At 54.2% G+C, this 13,488-nt stretch overlaps 1 protein-coding gene across 8 annotated transcripts in view; it reads right to left on the bottom strand.

Annotated features, from left to right (window-relative positions):
• The window catches only part of MARK2 (microtubule affinity regulating kinase 2), a 57,538-nt gene that overhangs the window by 4,734 nt on the left and 39,316 nt on the right, over positions 1-13,488 (bottom strand). For 4 of the 8 annotated variants that reach the window (XM_036763775.1, XM_036763776.1, XM_036763777.1 and 1 more), the window contains exons 2-15: positions 8,161-8,340; positions 7,956-8,009; positions 4,971-5,019; positions 4,336-4,401; positions 4,167-4,237; positions 3,931-3,987; positions 2,886-3,122; positions 2,520-2,639; positions 2,327-2,426; positions 2,120-2,232; positions 1,650-1,782; positions 1,382-1,560; positions 1,063-1,160; positions 352-513 (exon numbers count right to left, since the gene is read on the bottom strand). In XM_036763775.1, the coding sequence (XP_036619670.1) occupies positions 352-513; positions 1,063-1,160; positions 1,382-1,560; positions 1,650-1,782; positions 2,120-2,232; positions 2,327-2,426; positions 2,520-2,639; positions 2,886-3,122; positions 3,931-3,987; positions 4,167-4,237; positions 4,336-4,401; positions 4,971-5,019; positions 7,956-8,009; positions 8,161-8,340 (1,619 nt within the window). The remainder of the gene's footprint in view (positions 1-351; positions 514-1,062; positions 1,161-1,381; positions 1,561-1,649; positions 1,783-2,119; positions 2,233-2,326; positions 2,427-2,519; positions 2,640-2,885; positions 3,123-3,930; positions 3,988-4,166; positions 4,238-4,335; positions 4,402-4,970; positions 5,020-7,955; positions 8,010-8,160; positions 8,341-13,488) is intronic. The other 4 variants (XM_036763778.1, XM_036763780.1, XM_036763781.1 and 1 more) reach the window with 2 other exon arrangements.

The raw sequence follows: 13,488 nt of genomic DNA, 5'->3' as shown, positions 1-13,488 counted from the left end.
AGCCATGGCAAAGGGAAGGGAACCAAGGGTCATGGGGAGGAGAGGGCACGAGGAGGATATGTGAGTGGCCTGGAGTGTGGAGGGATGAATCACTGTAATGAGAAGACTTGAGAGTCCGCTCAGCTGACTCGAGCAACCAAGAGAGAAGCCAAGAGAGGCCTGAGGATCACAATCCCTGGGAAGCCTGAGCCACCTTCACAACCCACAGATGGCTTCCTGCACAGTGCCTGTGATTGGGGGCTGAGCCCCTCAACTGTCCTCCTCAGCCCTCTCTAGTGCCCACCAGGCTGACTGGGACCAAACAGATCCCCCCAGGAGCAGCCTCCAGGAGGAGCAGACCAGCACACTTGCCTGGGCCTGGGCACCTCACAGTTACTGTCTGTCGGGGGCAGCCCCGAGGCCTTGTTGGGGTGCACGGAGGCTGACATGGACTTCTGGTGCTGGCGGGGTCGGGCCGCAGAGACAGCGGCGGAGGCAGAGGCCGTGGAGGCCCGCGAGCCCGGCATGGTTAGGCTAGGAGACAAAAAGCAGCCGAGATGCGCAAGGATGGTTAGGTGGGGTGGCGGTGGTGGCAGTAGCGGCAGCGGGTCTGAAGTTTGGATCAGGGCAGAGCAAAGGTGAGCGAAGGGATGGCAAAGACTGCGGGGGCAGCAGGCAGAAGCCTGGGTCAGGGGACAAAGGAAGAAGGTGAAGGCTGAGGATGGCAATTAGAGGAACAGCCCCCGCCCCATCCCATCCAGGGCTCTGTGGAGCCCAGAACTGACAGACTAGCCTGGCCAGGTGCCCTCTGACGGAAGGGAACCAGGGGGCTCACATCACCCCCGGCAGTCTGTTCAAGCCAAAGGTCCCTCCCCAAGGCAGCCATCCCGGTCTCACTGCCAGGACCCAAGCAGGTCAGTCTTGACCTCCACTCTGACGTGCCAGAGACACCTCCCATAATCAACACGGCAACAGGGCAGCCGCGATGCCCAGGTGCCAGGAGATGGATCGTCTTTGGGATGAGGAGAGAGAGAGAAAGCAGAGCCAAGGGAGCTGATGGAGAGGGGCAGGGCATGCGCTCACCTGTCCTTGCCGTTCTGGACAGAGCTCTGGCCTAAGCTGGCCCGCTCTAACAGCGGGGAGTTCCGACTCCTGTTCGTGCTGGTGGAGAGCACGCTGTTCTGTGGGGCATGGAGGAGAGAGGGACAGAGGCACTGAGGGTGAGCCCTTGGGGTTCGTGCTTTCATGCTGAGACAGTTTCCCAATGAAGAACAGGAAATCTTGTCTGCCACCTCCCCCAAATCAAGATGAACTCCTAGCGTTCAGTTCAATCTGCAATTCAGGGCATCCTGCAGGCCTAGGGCCTGTCCAGAGAGGAGCACGGGCATGGAGTAGGGCTCACCGTGGAGGGGGTGGGTGTGGTCTTCTTCCTGTCAAGGTCAGGCAGGGGGCTGGCGGGCACCTTGGCAGTGCTGCTGGCCTTTCGCCCAGACTCTCTTTCCTCCTCAGGCCGCTTGTTCTCTGCGTTGTTACTCTGTGTCTTCTTTGAGTAGGAGTTGGAGGTGGGGATGGCAGGACCAGCTGTGAGCAGAGCAGGGGGCAGTGAGTGAGGGGGAGGCAGCCCCCGAGGCACGGGGAGAGGCCCTGCCCCAGACCCTGCAAGCACTCACCCTGATCACTGAAGCGCCGCTGCTTAGGGTTGGCAGAGACGCTACGCTGTACCTTGTGGGACGGGGACGGGGCGCTGCTGTTGGTCAGTTCCGCCGACGGCCGTGGCTTCAGCGTGATTGTCTCACCCTCCAGCTGCAGGCCAAGCAGAGCGCCAGGGCAAGGAGGACATGGCAAATGACAAGATGGATTCTCAGTGAGCCAGTCACCTGTGGGTATGCCTAGGAACAGAACTGAGTGGGGGGAACTAACCACCCCATGGAAAGTCTGAAAGGGACCGACAGTGTGTGCACACGTGTGTGGGGGGGATATGGATGGGAGCAACATCCTCAGGAGGAAGGAAGGGAGGTCACACAGGACAGAAGCCAAAGGGCCTCTGACTTGGCCTTCGAGGCTCACATTTCAAGGGCTGGGAGGGGAGCCTTGCTAGTTCAGGCTTTTCTTATTGGACACATGGGCATGGCCCACTCACCTCCGAGCTCTTGTAGCCCAGGAGCAGGTAGGTGGCCATCACCTCGTTGTACTTCTGGCCCACCAGCGAGTCCTGGATCTCCTCTCTCGTGTAGCCCATGGAGACCATCAGCTCTAAGGAGCAGTACAAACACCCCAGGACTGGTGAGGTCCCTGGTCCCCCCACCACAGTGCCGCCCTGAGCCCACCCTCTTCCCAAAGCCCTTACCTGTCCGCCGGGGGTCCTTGTAGTCTGGCAATGGCTCCACATATGGCTTGAGCTCATCTTCCTCATGCCCCACATTCATCCACCGGTCTTTCATGATTTGCTGGGTGTAAAGGTGGAAAACAAGGGTCAGAGAGCAAAGGCGCATGCTTAGAGCTCTGCCTCCCACCTCCTTCCCTGGGCAGTACCCTCTCACCTCTAAAGTGCCCCTTTTGCTGGGATTGAGAATGAGGAATTTCTTGAGCAGGTTCTCGCAGTCCGTGGACATGTAGAACGGGATCCGGTACTTCCCCCGCAGTACCCGCTCCCGAAGCTCCTGCAAGAGAAGCCAGGGGGAGCTCAGGGTAGAGAAGGTGCCTGGCCTGGCCCTCCCCTTCAGGACCCCTGCTGAGCCCCCTGGCTGAGCCAGGAAGAGGCTGCCCACTGCAGCTTCCATGCCTTGGGAAGGAAGGGAGGAAGCAGGGACAGCTCCTTTAGAAGCCACTAGCTGGCTGGGGACAGTGGAGGGGGGCCACAGAGGAGAAGGACTGCAAGGATGGTTCGAGCCTGCACCTTGCCCCACCTTGAGGTTCTGGCCATCAAAAGGCAGGGAGCCGCTGACCAGCGTGTAAAGGATGACCCCGAGGCTCCAAACGTCCACCTCAGGCCCGTCATACTTCTTGCCCTGGAAGAGCTCTGGGGCTGCGTAGGGGGGGCTGCCACAGAAGGTGTCCAGCTTTGTGCCAAAAGTAAACTCATTACTGAAGCCAAAGTCGGCGATTTTAATGTTCATGTCAGCATCCAGGAGCAAGTTCTCTGCCTGAGAGGGATGGGGAGAGGCAGAAAAAAGGTCCAGGTCAGGAGAGGGCGAGAACAGCATGAAAAGAGTCACTGATGGTGATGGAGGAAACCAGTGCAAAGCTGCAGGCTTTAAAGGAACTTAGAGAGGAAGAAGCAGAACCCCAGGACAATCTCCACCACGTGAAAAAAGAGCCATGCGCCAAGTCCCTAAAGACCCAATGACCGATGTCCCAAAGAAGGGAGAAAGACAGTGCCCATCCCCTCTCCTCCAGCGGAAACCCACTGCGCCCTCAGGTGATTTGACTAAAAGTGTCCAAAGGGATCTTTGAAGGCCTTTCTCGAAGGGACTGTGGTGGTTTTTTAAAATAAAATCCCCATCGAGACTCTTAGGGGGGTTTACTGCTCCCCTCTAAGGTGGAAAAGAATCCATTAGGTGGAATCACTGCCTCAGGGAATGAGTAACAAAATGGGGTACACGTGGTCATTGCAGCTACGTCTGAGAGGCCTCAAGGACAGAGAGGGAGGGTAAGGGGAGAGCCTGGCTCCAGCTGCCAGTGCTCTTGACCACAGCCGAGCTGGGCCAGGACTAGGGACACTCCGAGGGCCACTTGATGGGGAGCCCTAGGTCCCATCCCTGAGGACACACATAGGGTGCCTTCAGGGCTCTCTGCCACAGTGTTTGCTCTCCAATGTCGAGGGGCTCTGAGTCTCCTGGCCACGTCCCAAGGAGTGAGAAGCACGTGCTGGGGTCTGGGCGCAGCAGCAGGGAGATGGAGTTTCAAAGGGCTAGGCAAGCCCCCACCCAAACGCCAGCTGAGGCGTCTCACCTTCAAGTCTCTATGCACAATGAACTTCTGGTGACAGTACTGTACAGCTGATACTATCTGGAAGGGAGAGAAGAAGGTGAAGTCAGGAGCATCTGAGGCCCAAACCACGGACTGGGCCTGGGAGGAGGAGCTGAACTTGGCTAGTGGGCTCCACCCAGGGCAGAGGGGGAATAGCAACCATGACCCTCCCTACCAGGCCTCAACCAACTGCATGCCAAGGGGACAGGAGAACCCACCTGTCGGAACTTGGCTCGGGCCTCTTTTTCCTTCATCCTCCCATGAGCTACCAGGTAATCGAACACCTCTCCTGAAGGAAACAGAGGCAAGAAAGGTCACGGGCCTGGGAGAGCTCAGGGCAGCAGGGGGGGCAGAACGGAGGGAAGGAAGAACGGGTCCTACACTCACCTCCACTGGCATACTCCATTACAAGATAAAGGGTCTTCTCCGTCTCAATCACTTCAAATAATTTAACTGCAAGAGAAGGACAGCGCAGGCCGTGTGGGTCCCCAGAGAAGCTGAGTCTGCACATCCAACCCCGGCGTGCAGATGACACCCTGAAGAAAAGGCTCCCCCTGCCCTGCCCAAAACCACAACTGAAAAACAACCTTCATGTTCACAGAGTGCTTCACGGTGGATGAAGGACTTTTCCCACAAGCCCATGCAGTAGCCAGTGAAGATATTTGTATCTCCATTCTACAAATTAAGACGGCAGGGTCCCCCAGCTAGTGATGCCCAGCCCTCTGCCCAGCACCCCCGGCCTCTCCATGTAAATAAAGCTGTCCTGACTTGGAGGCAAGAGCTGTCATTTCAGGGTCTTTGAGTCCCTGGGAGAGTCTTGATTTGTCTGTGCCTCAGTTTCCTTATTTGTCAAATGAGGGTAATGATTTCTCTCTAGCGCAACCTCACGGGGCTGTGAGCAAAGCGCTTTAAAAACTGAGTTATGCTATCCCCACAATCAGGCCTTCCCAGGAAGATGAGCTGCCCTTGTGGAGATGTCACCCTGTATGAGGGAAAAGCAGCGTCGGGAGCCTGGTGCTCACCTATGTTGGGATGATTCAAAACCTTCATTATTCTTACTTCCCGGAACAGCTGGAAAATAAAAGGCTGAGGGTCACCCTTCTTCCACTCAGGAAATTCTGCTCCACCCCACCCCCCAACTGGGCTTCAGCTCCTTGTCAAGCAAAAAAAAAAAAAAAAAAGGGAGAAAAGACAGGATGTGTTCACCCTGCTTCTTCCCAGCCTTCCACTCAGCTCAGCTCCATCCTCCAGGGCAAACACCAGGCTGGGGGCAGGGGGAGAGAGGGGAGGAGAAAAGCAGCAGAATGGACAGAAAGACCACCTTACAACTCTGCCAGCAAGCTAAGCCTTCTGTCCTCTTCCATTGCCTTCCTTATGCAGAGGCCTTGTGCCCAAGGAAGGGTGTACCACCCACCCTCCCCGCTTGGGCCCAGCCCAATCCAATGAGGGCAGATACACAAGGTCCCCAAGGTGGGGAGCTGGGGGAGGGAAGGGAGAGTAGGGGAGAGAGGAGGAGAGCAAGAGAGAGGGAGAGAAAGAGAGAGAGAGAGAGAGAGAGAGAGAGAGAGAGAGAAAGAGACAGAGACAGAGAAACAGAGAGAGACAGAGAGAGAGACAGAGAGAGAGAGATGGGGTGGGGGAAGAGAGGAGAGAGAAGAAAAGAGACAAGGAAAGAGAAGAGACAGGGAAAGAGACAGAGAAAATGAAGGGAAGGAAAGGGAGCAAGAGGGGAGAGAGAAGTGAGAGGGACAGAGACAGAGGAGAGAGAGAGAGGGCCCCGCTGCTCCCCGGCCAGCACAGGAGGCTCCTGGTATATGCACTGACAGCCCTAGGCCAGTCAGGGGCAGGCAGTGGAAGGGAACGGACACTCCCAAGTTCCTGAGGGCTCCCAAGCTCAGAAGGACCTCTGGTCTTCTCTCCTCGTGCTACACCACTCTTGGCATTCTCTGGCAAGCACAGAGCCCTGGTCTGGGTAGAAGAAACTGCTCCTATATATAGCTGATGCCAATTTTAATTAAATCCACCTGCGCACACTCACGCTCACTCTGTGAAACAAAAATGGGGGGCTCCAAAACCATCTATCTCCATGAAGAAAGATGAACAGGGTGAGGTCAGTTGTGCAGGGCCAGGCCAGGGGATGCTTCCAGGGGAGGCCAGCTCAGCAGCAGGAAGGCCTCAGGACCCCCAGTTCAGGGAATGGTTAAAGCCTAATCCCTGAAAAGAGCTCACAGAGGGATTTCTTTTTGAGGAGGAAGCAAAGAGAGAGGGCAGCTTCTTTATGCTTTCAGGCGTCTGCCTCTAATCTGGCCTCACTCTCCAGCTCCCCCTCTGCTCCCAGCTGTTTCCCAGGATTCCCCTCTGGCCCCACTGAATGAAGATCAAATCTTGGGCAGGAACTCAGAAAATTGAGCAGTAATACAACGTGCTCCTCTAGTGACTGGATTGGGGCAGAATGCCAATGCCTAGCACTCCACAAGCCAATCCAGGCTCACTCTCCCAGGTCAAACCCAGAAAAGGCACCAAAGTGAGAGTCCTCTGGGAGGGAGAGGATCTATGACCCTCAGAGGTTGCCAGGAACCCACACGTCCTGCTGCAGGGGCAGCCTTGTTGGAGACCATGGGTCACCAGAAGGATGGAGGTCTGAATTCAGACTAGCCTTGGTAAAACAACGAGCTGAAAAGCCATTTAACTGACTCTGTCTCACTGGTGGTGAGGCCAAGGCACAGTGGGAAGTCAAACTATGTAGTCTCTCAAGGGGTCACAAGATAGCAGCCCAGACTTTTCTAAGGGCTAAGGCCAAAAACCATGCCAGCTTCTATTTAGATGACAGGGAGAGGCTACTGCTGTAGCAAGCCAAATACAGTCCTTCTCTTCCTCGCTCCAAAAAGGCCCTTCAGAAAGCCCAAAGTAGGGGTGCTAGAAAACCCCTAGGGAGGGCAGTTAACATTCTGGGACTCACATAGAAGGAAGTCCCATCTCTTGGTTCTGGTTCTCAATGCGTCAGGTAAGCCAACACCACCATCAATTCCCTGACTGAACCACCCTTGCCTTGACCCCAGCTCTGGCCACCTTGAGATTTCACTAGAGCTGATTCTGTGAGCTCAGGTCCCCGTACCTTCCCCTAGATCAGGATCCAAGCCCCCACCCCAGAAATGGACCCGGCGGAAGTGGAACACAGCCAAGTGGCTGGATTTTGGTGGCCTGGGAAATGAGGCTACCCAGATCAGGCAGACACGGAGCCTCCCTCCCCCCTCTGCCAAGGCCCAGAGGAGAGAGTTCCCACTTCTACTGTTGCTACGACAACCATCTACTGGCAAGCTTTTTCCGTTCTGCAAATAAAAAGCTGGCTCCCTTTTCTCCTTCCCAGCAGCTTCTCAGTTTCTGGGGCCAAAATAACTACAATCTGCCTAGGGGCTCTCCCCAGTGGCTAAGGACATCCTCCGGTCCCCAACTGCAAGGCAGGGAGGAACCAAATGCCCTGCCCCAGGGTCAAAAAAGACCCCAGTGAGCCCTAACACAGAGGGGCTGGAAAACCACAAGGGAAAACGAAGGCTGCCTCTCCCTAAACTCCATCTGCCACCTCAGGGTTTGGACCAGAGTCGAGCTTCTAAATTTGACTGTGGAGTCACTCACTCCCTATCCCTGCTCAGCCCCAGGCACTGGTTGTCAAGGAAACAGTGTCAACCATTTCTATGGGTCCTGCACCCCCCTCAACACTCCAAGTGTCTCTGTCCCCTCGAAGTACTTGGCTTGTGCTAGGAACTAGAGGTTGGGGTGATCTAGCAAGGAGGCCAGGGAGGGAAACCAAGTCAGCCAACCAGCCTGTCTAAAGTATTACAGGAAAAGGAACCCCGTATGGTAGCAGTTAGCCTGGGGATACAACCAAAGCTGGGAAGGTCCACGGGGCAAGGGAGAAGGCGAGCTTTTGGCAGAAAGGGTCAAAGAAGGGGTCTTGTCTCCCCAGGTCCCCCACGTGGATAGGACCAGTCAAGGTGCTCTTTGCTTACTTTCTGGAGACTGGAAGAATTGAGCTGGGTCTTGTCAATGATTTTCACCGCCACCTGAAGGGAATGAGACACAAAAGTCTTTGACCCAAGGGGAGAACCAAGAACTCAGAACCATCCTCTTTCCCATGCCCATTTTTCTGTTCAGATCAGAAAGCAGTATGATAGAACCCAGAGAGGTGATGTCCCCCCACGCTCCCTCGCTCACCTCCTTGCCAGTCAGGACATGCCGGGCCAGCTTCACCTTAGCGAAGTTGCCTTTGCCGATGGTCTTGAGGAGCCGATAATTGCCGATGTGAGGCTGCTCGTCAGCAGAGGCGGCTGAGTTGCGGCCACGGAGCATGTTGGCCTTACTGCTGGGCTTGGCGTCCAGGTGTCCGAGGGCCGGCTGCAGGAAGGAGGCACAGACGGTTAGAGACACGTACTGAGCTGCTTTCTGCCTCTACAATCCATTCAATTCCAGGGTAGGAAGGAGGCCCAAGAGCACTCTACAGGGAAGAAGAATGTGAAGAAGCGTGGCGCCTTCCCCACCATGGTCCTTCATAGCCCCTAGGACAGGCCTTCTGCTGGCTGGGTGGCCTCCTGGAAGGTCTGTCTCCACTCCAACCTGCTACCAGACTCATGGCCCTCAGCTACAGACCTGGTCCCCTCACTCTCCTCAGAATCTTTCAAAGGCTCCCTAGTACAGCCCACAAGGGAAGGCCAAGCTCCCTGGCTCCCGAAGGTCTGTCCCAGCCCCCTCCCAAGCCTTGTCCCATACTTCTTGTCCTCCAGCCCCTGCACACACCTGCCTTTTCCAGGAGCACCCCAGGCTTGCCGTCGGCCACCCTACCCCAGCCCCCTTACTTGGCTAACCCTGTTGTAAAGCTCAACTCGAATGAAATCCTGCCTAGCCTTCCTTCCTCAGGCCTCTGAGAACAACCAAACACAAACACTATACACCCTGTATCATGACATGAATGGATGTGTCATAAGCCCTCACACCAAAGGCTCTCTGAGGGCAGGGATCCTGGTCTCATCATCATTCTGTACCTTAAGTATACAGAGTGCTTTGCACACAGTAGGAGCTGAATTACTTGCTAAATTTAACCGAATAGCTGTGAACAGGTTAAGCAACTTAGGCAAATGGAAGGAACAGGAAAGAGTCCTAGGCTCAAGTCCTGGCCCACCCAATCCTACATTAGTCTGTGGTTTTTAGAACCTCTTGATCTTTAGAAAGAGCCTGGGCAGGCACTGCTAGGTCCAGGTGGTCTCTCCCATCCTGGCAGGCAGGCGATGGTTTTCCTGTTCTTTTGTATTCCTAGGCTGAGCTTGGATGGCTCAGAGATGGGGAGGAGGGATCATTTTTCTGCCAGCCCTCATTAAGTGCCTCACCCCCATCCAAAACCCACTAGCTTCCAAAAAGCTTACAACATACAAATGGAGAGAAACCTGCCCCCTGGACCAGATTTCCTGGGTAGTAGGGAGGTTTCAAAGCTTCCAGGGTGGAAGGGAGAGAAGGCAGGAAGGCTAGAGAGCCAATTCTCCTCAGGCCTGGGCTTACTAGCCTCAAGGACTTCTCTCAAGCCCCTTCTAGCTCTATGATCCTGTGACTTCTATGAATGCAAGGACTGGAAGGGCTGGAAACCTCTTGGCCTCCAAGTCTCAGAAGGAGATGAGAAGGGCTTGACCAGGTCAGATGGGGCCTAGCTTTAGGACATTTTGTAAGTAGAGCTCCATGGTGCCTCATTCCTTACAGCCCATTAGTAAAAGCTGATCTTGGTCCCTTATTTGAGAGCAATCTGGAGCTCCCTTTGCATGATGGGTAACACATAAAACTGGGTTCAGTGGCCAGTGGATCCTTTCATATTGTATCCCTCCAATGACAAGCCTGGAGGCCTCAAAAAATGGACTGGGGGAGGGGAGGCCACAGACATGAGGAGCAGGAAAGATTTGTGACCCAAAGATCTTTCAGGGTAAAAAACTCTTCTTGGTCCAACCCAGACAAATTTAACAAAGAAATTGCCTGTTTAGGTAGAATAAAACAGACATATCCTAAGTGAGGGGAAGCCAGGCTCCTGAAGTCAGGAAGACTCTGCTTCCTGAGTTCAAGTCTGGCCTCATACACTTACTAGCAGTGTGACCCTGGGCAAGTCACTTGGCCCTGTTTGCTTCAGTTTCTTCATTTCTCAAATGAGCTGGAGAAGGAAAGGGCAAACCACTCCAGTATCTCTGCCAAGAAGACCCCAAACAGGATCACGGAGATTCAGACAGGACTGTAAAACAACAATCTTGACCTCTCTGCCTTCCCATCCTGGAAAAGCAGGTCTATTCTCTTACTGGGCAGTCTGCTACTCGATGTAAGCTGTTTGCCTTGAGGGGAGTGACCTGAAACCAGGGCAGATGGCTGAAGGAATGTCTTAGTGTTGAGACTCCAGATGGCATCGGGTCCCTTCTCTCCCTGGGGCAGGAATGAACCCCCTAACAACTCCAAGCATCCCCTCCCAAGGCAGCTGAAATCCAGCTCTCTTGTCATCAACTTGTGGCATTTTTTCTCCTACTTCCTCAGCACAGACCGGGTGCCCCACCTATCTTGGGCACCTACCGGTCTTGGAAGAAAGTGTCATGTTTTGCTAAAATTCTTGATTAACACTTCTTGTTGGGAAATTTGATTCCGCTTAACTTTTGCTGGGGCAGCTAGGTGGTACAATGTACAGAGCGCTGGGCCTGGAATCAGGAAGACTGAAGTTCAAATCTGGCTTCAGACCCTTACTAGATGTGTGACTCTGGGCAAGTCACTTCACCTGGTCTGCCTCAGTTTCCTCATCTGTAAAATGAGCTAGAGAAGGAAAGAGCAAACCACTCCAGGATCTCTGCCAAGAAAACCCCAGACACAACTCAACAACCATCTCTGCCATGAAGCCTTCTCTCCTTCCTCTGGACTCAACATATTCCAGAGAGGTTAGCTCAAGTTCTATGTTCAAGATAAGTATTCAATAGATATTTATTTAATGAATGAATAAAACCAAGGAAGGTACGTACCCAGCAGCGAGAATGGTATAGCAGAGACCAGCACCTAGAGATCTGACTTTCCAACCATGCACAAGCTAAGGTCAAACCTGCCCCTGGCTTACCCTAGGAGGACTTCCTAGAGGTTTGGGTCTTGGGAGAGGAGGAAAGCCTCTCACCCAAACTTCCCCAGAGCCTGGAAACGCACCAGGGCAGCAGAGAACAGCATGGTGGCTCCAGAGACAGAGGAAGGCCTAGCATCCACAGACTTTGAGACCTGGGGTGAGTTCCCATGGCCCTCTTCCTCACTGGGAGATCCCCAGATAGAAGAGACAGAAGCCTAGGTCCATTCTCCCCTCACTCTCACCTCCTCTTCAAGAATAAGGAATGAGAACAAAGTCCTAGACTCCGAGAACGCTGGAGCTTGGGAAAGGGGACATCTATGAGAGTCTTTAGGCCTACATCTCTTCCTTATAAAGTGCTTCAAGGTTTGCAAAGTGCTTTACATCTAGGCTACTTGGATTTGGGAATGGCTGAATGACTGCGCTCCTCCTCTCCCTCCCCAACAAAATGACCCCCTCCCCCAATAACAACCACAAAAATCCAACACCCCACACGGAAGGCCGAATGAAGCGAGGCCCAGGCCCAAGAGATAGTCTGACTAGCACCTGTGCCCTTTCTACTTTCCAGAAGCCAGAGCCTGAGAACTCCAGGGAGGCCTCAGTTCAGCATCTGGTCTGTCAGGCCAAGGGCTCCCAGCATGCGCCACAGATCCCAAGCCCACTGGCTCCTCCTCCTGAGTGTCTCAGAGGAAAGCAGAACTGGGATGACGGGCACTGAGGCCACAGAAAGATGAACCGTCCTTGAGAGCTAACTCCGGAGCTCAGTCCTAAGAGCCAACAACTGGACAAGTCTCCCAGAGTCCCCCACTGGCCCATGCACAACTCCACACTTCCAGCCTTCATTTCTTTAGGCCAGAGAGAGCAGAACCTCTAGTCACTCAACATGACTACAACTGTGTCTGCTATCTGAGTTGTCACCCAGTCAAAACTCCTTGCCAAGTGAGATCTGGTGGGAACCAAGCTCCTAAGGAAAAGCTGTTAGTCCCCGCAAGGAGTCCAGGCTTCTCTTTGATCCCAAAGTCACCATATCTTCCTAAGGACTGACTGGAGGTTCCAAGCCCCCTCTTTCTCAGTGGCCTCCTTCTGCTCTAGCACCATAGAAAGGGCCTTTGGCAAGGGGAGGGTCCCAGGGCCATGTCTAAAGAGTCACAAGGTTCCAATCATTTCCTCTCTTGGGCCTGTGGCTTTCCTCACATCCTGCATCACCATACGATTTCCTATCTGTTCTTTCAGCCAGGTAACTCTGACTGAACCTCAACTCAACTCCAAGTAAGAATACTGCTGCTCTCTGACAAGCCCGGAAAGGTTTGCCTAAGCTTGGCCTGCCATCACTACGGCATGGTTAAGGGAGCCTTGGACTGAGAGTCAGAAATGGATCCAAATCCCAGCTTGGTCCCTGACAGGTGGTGTGACTCTTGAGAAGCCATTGCTAAGAACCTCTCAGTTTTCTCATCTGTAGAATGAGGAGATTGGACTAAGGTTCTTTCAACCTCTGACCCCTGGGCAGCCACCAGAGCAACACTAGCCCGCCCTTGCTGCCCTTATCTTTTCAGAAAAGAACTGAAATTTTGTTGAACCGTGTGGAGCTGGAGAGAGATGGAAAGGAGGTCCTTTCTCTCAATCTCTAGGCAAAGCGCCTCCCTGGAAACTCTTGGGAAACCTATCTGAAGTTGAGCCTGGGCTCCTGAACCAAAGTGGTCACTAGAAGGGAGAACTTGGGGCCCAGATGACAGAACCAGCACCTGAAAAGCCTGGGAAAAGGACAGAGGCTACGAGAGAAGGAAGAAGGGCCTGTGAGCCTGGGATCCCATAGCTCCTTGCAGGCAGGGTGCCAGGCTCGCCCGGAAGACAGCTCCACCCTAGGAGGACAGGCCCTGACTCAGGCGGGCAGCGCCCCTTCCCTAATGGCTGAAGCTTTCTCCAACAGTTCCTCACCTGAGCTTCCACAGGAAGGGCCTGCCTAAGATACCAAGGGGGGAGGGAGGTACCAGAGAGGGGTAGGAAGGAGGCTGGGGGCACTCTTGAACAGGACCAGGCAGGCTAGAGGAAAGGCTTTGCTGGGAGAGAGGAGCATGATTCCAGTCACTGAACCCAAGCAGTGGGCCTGGGGGCAGTGCCCCTAGAATGCCAATACATACCCTTTCCCAATGTTTATAATCATGCTTCCTGGTCATTGAATCTGTCTGGGAGGCCCCCCCTTCCTCTCCGCTGAGCCAGCTCACTACAGTAACTGTGACAGGAGGGGGAGGGAGTATGTTGTCCCTGGTAATCTGCCTATTCTCTTTCCTCAATTACTGAGCTGTCCCCTTGCTCCAAGAAAGATTTCCCGGCGGCTCTTCCTACCCTAGACTGTCCCTCAGCTCTTTGGCAACTGCTGAAAACCTCGATTCTACAGGGTTCTAGGTCGGGAAGAGGTGAAAACATAC

This window comes from Trichosurus vulpecula, chromosome 6 (assembly GCF_011100635.1).
Source record: "Trichosurus vulpecula isolate mTriVul1 chromosome 6, mTriVul1.pri, whole genome shotgun sequence".
Lineage (NCBI taxonomy): Eukaryota > Metazoa > Chordata > Mammalia > Diprotodontia > Phalangeridae > Trichosurus > Trichosurus vulpecula.
The sequence above is the reverse complement of the archived record's forward strand: the minus strand, read 5'-3'. Positions and strand labels throughout refer to the sequence as shown.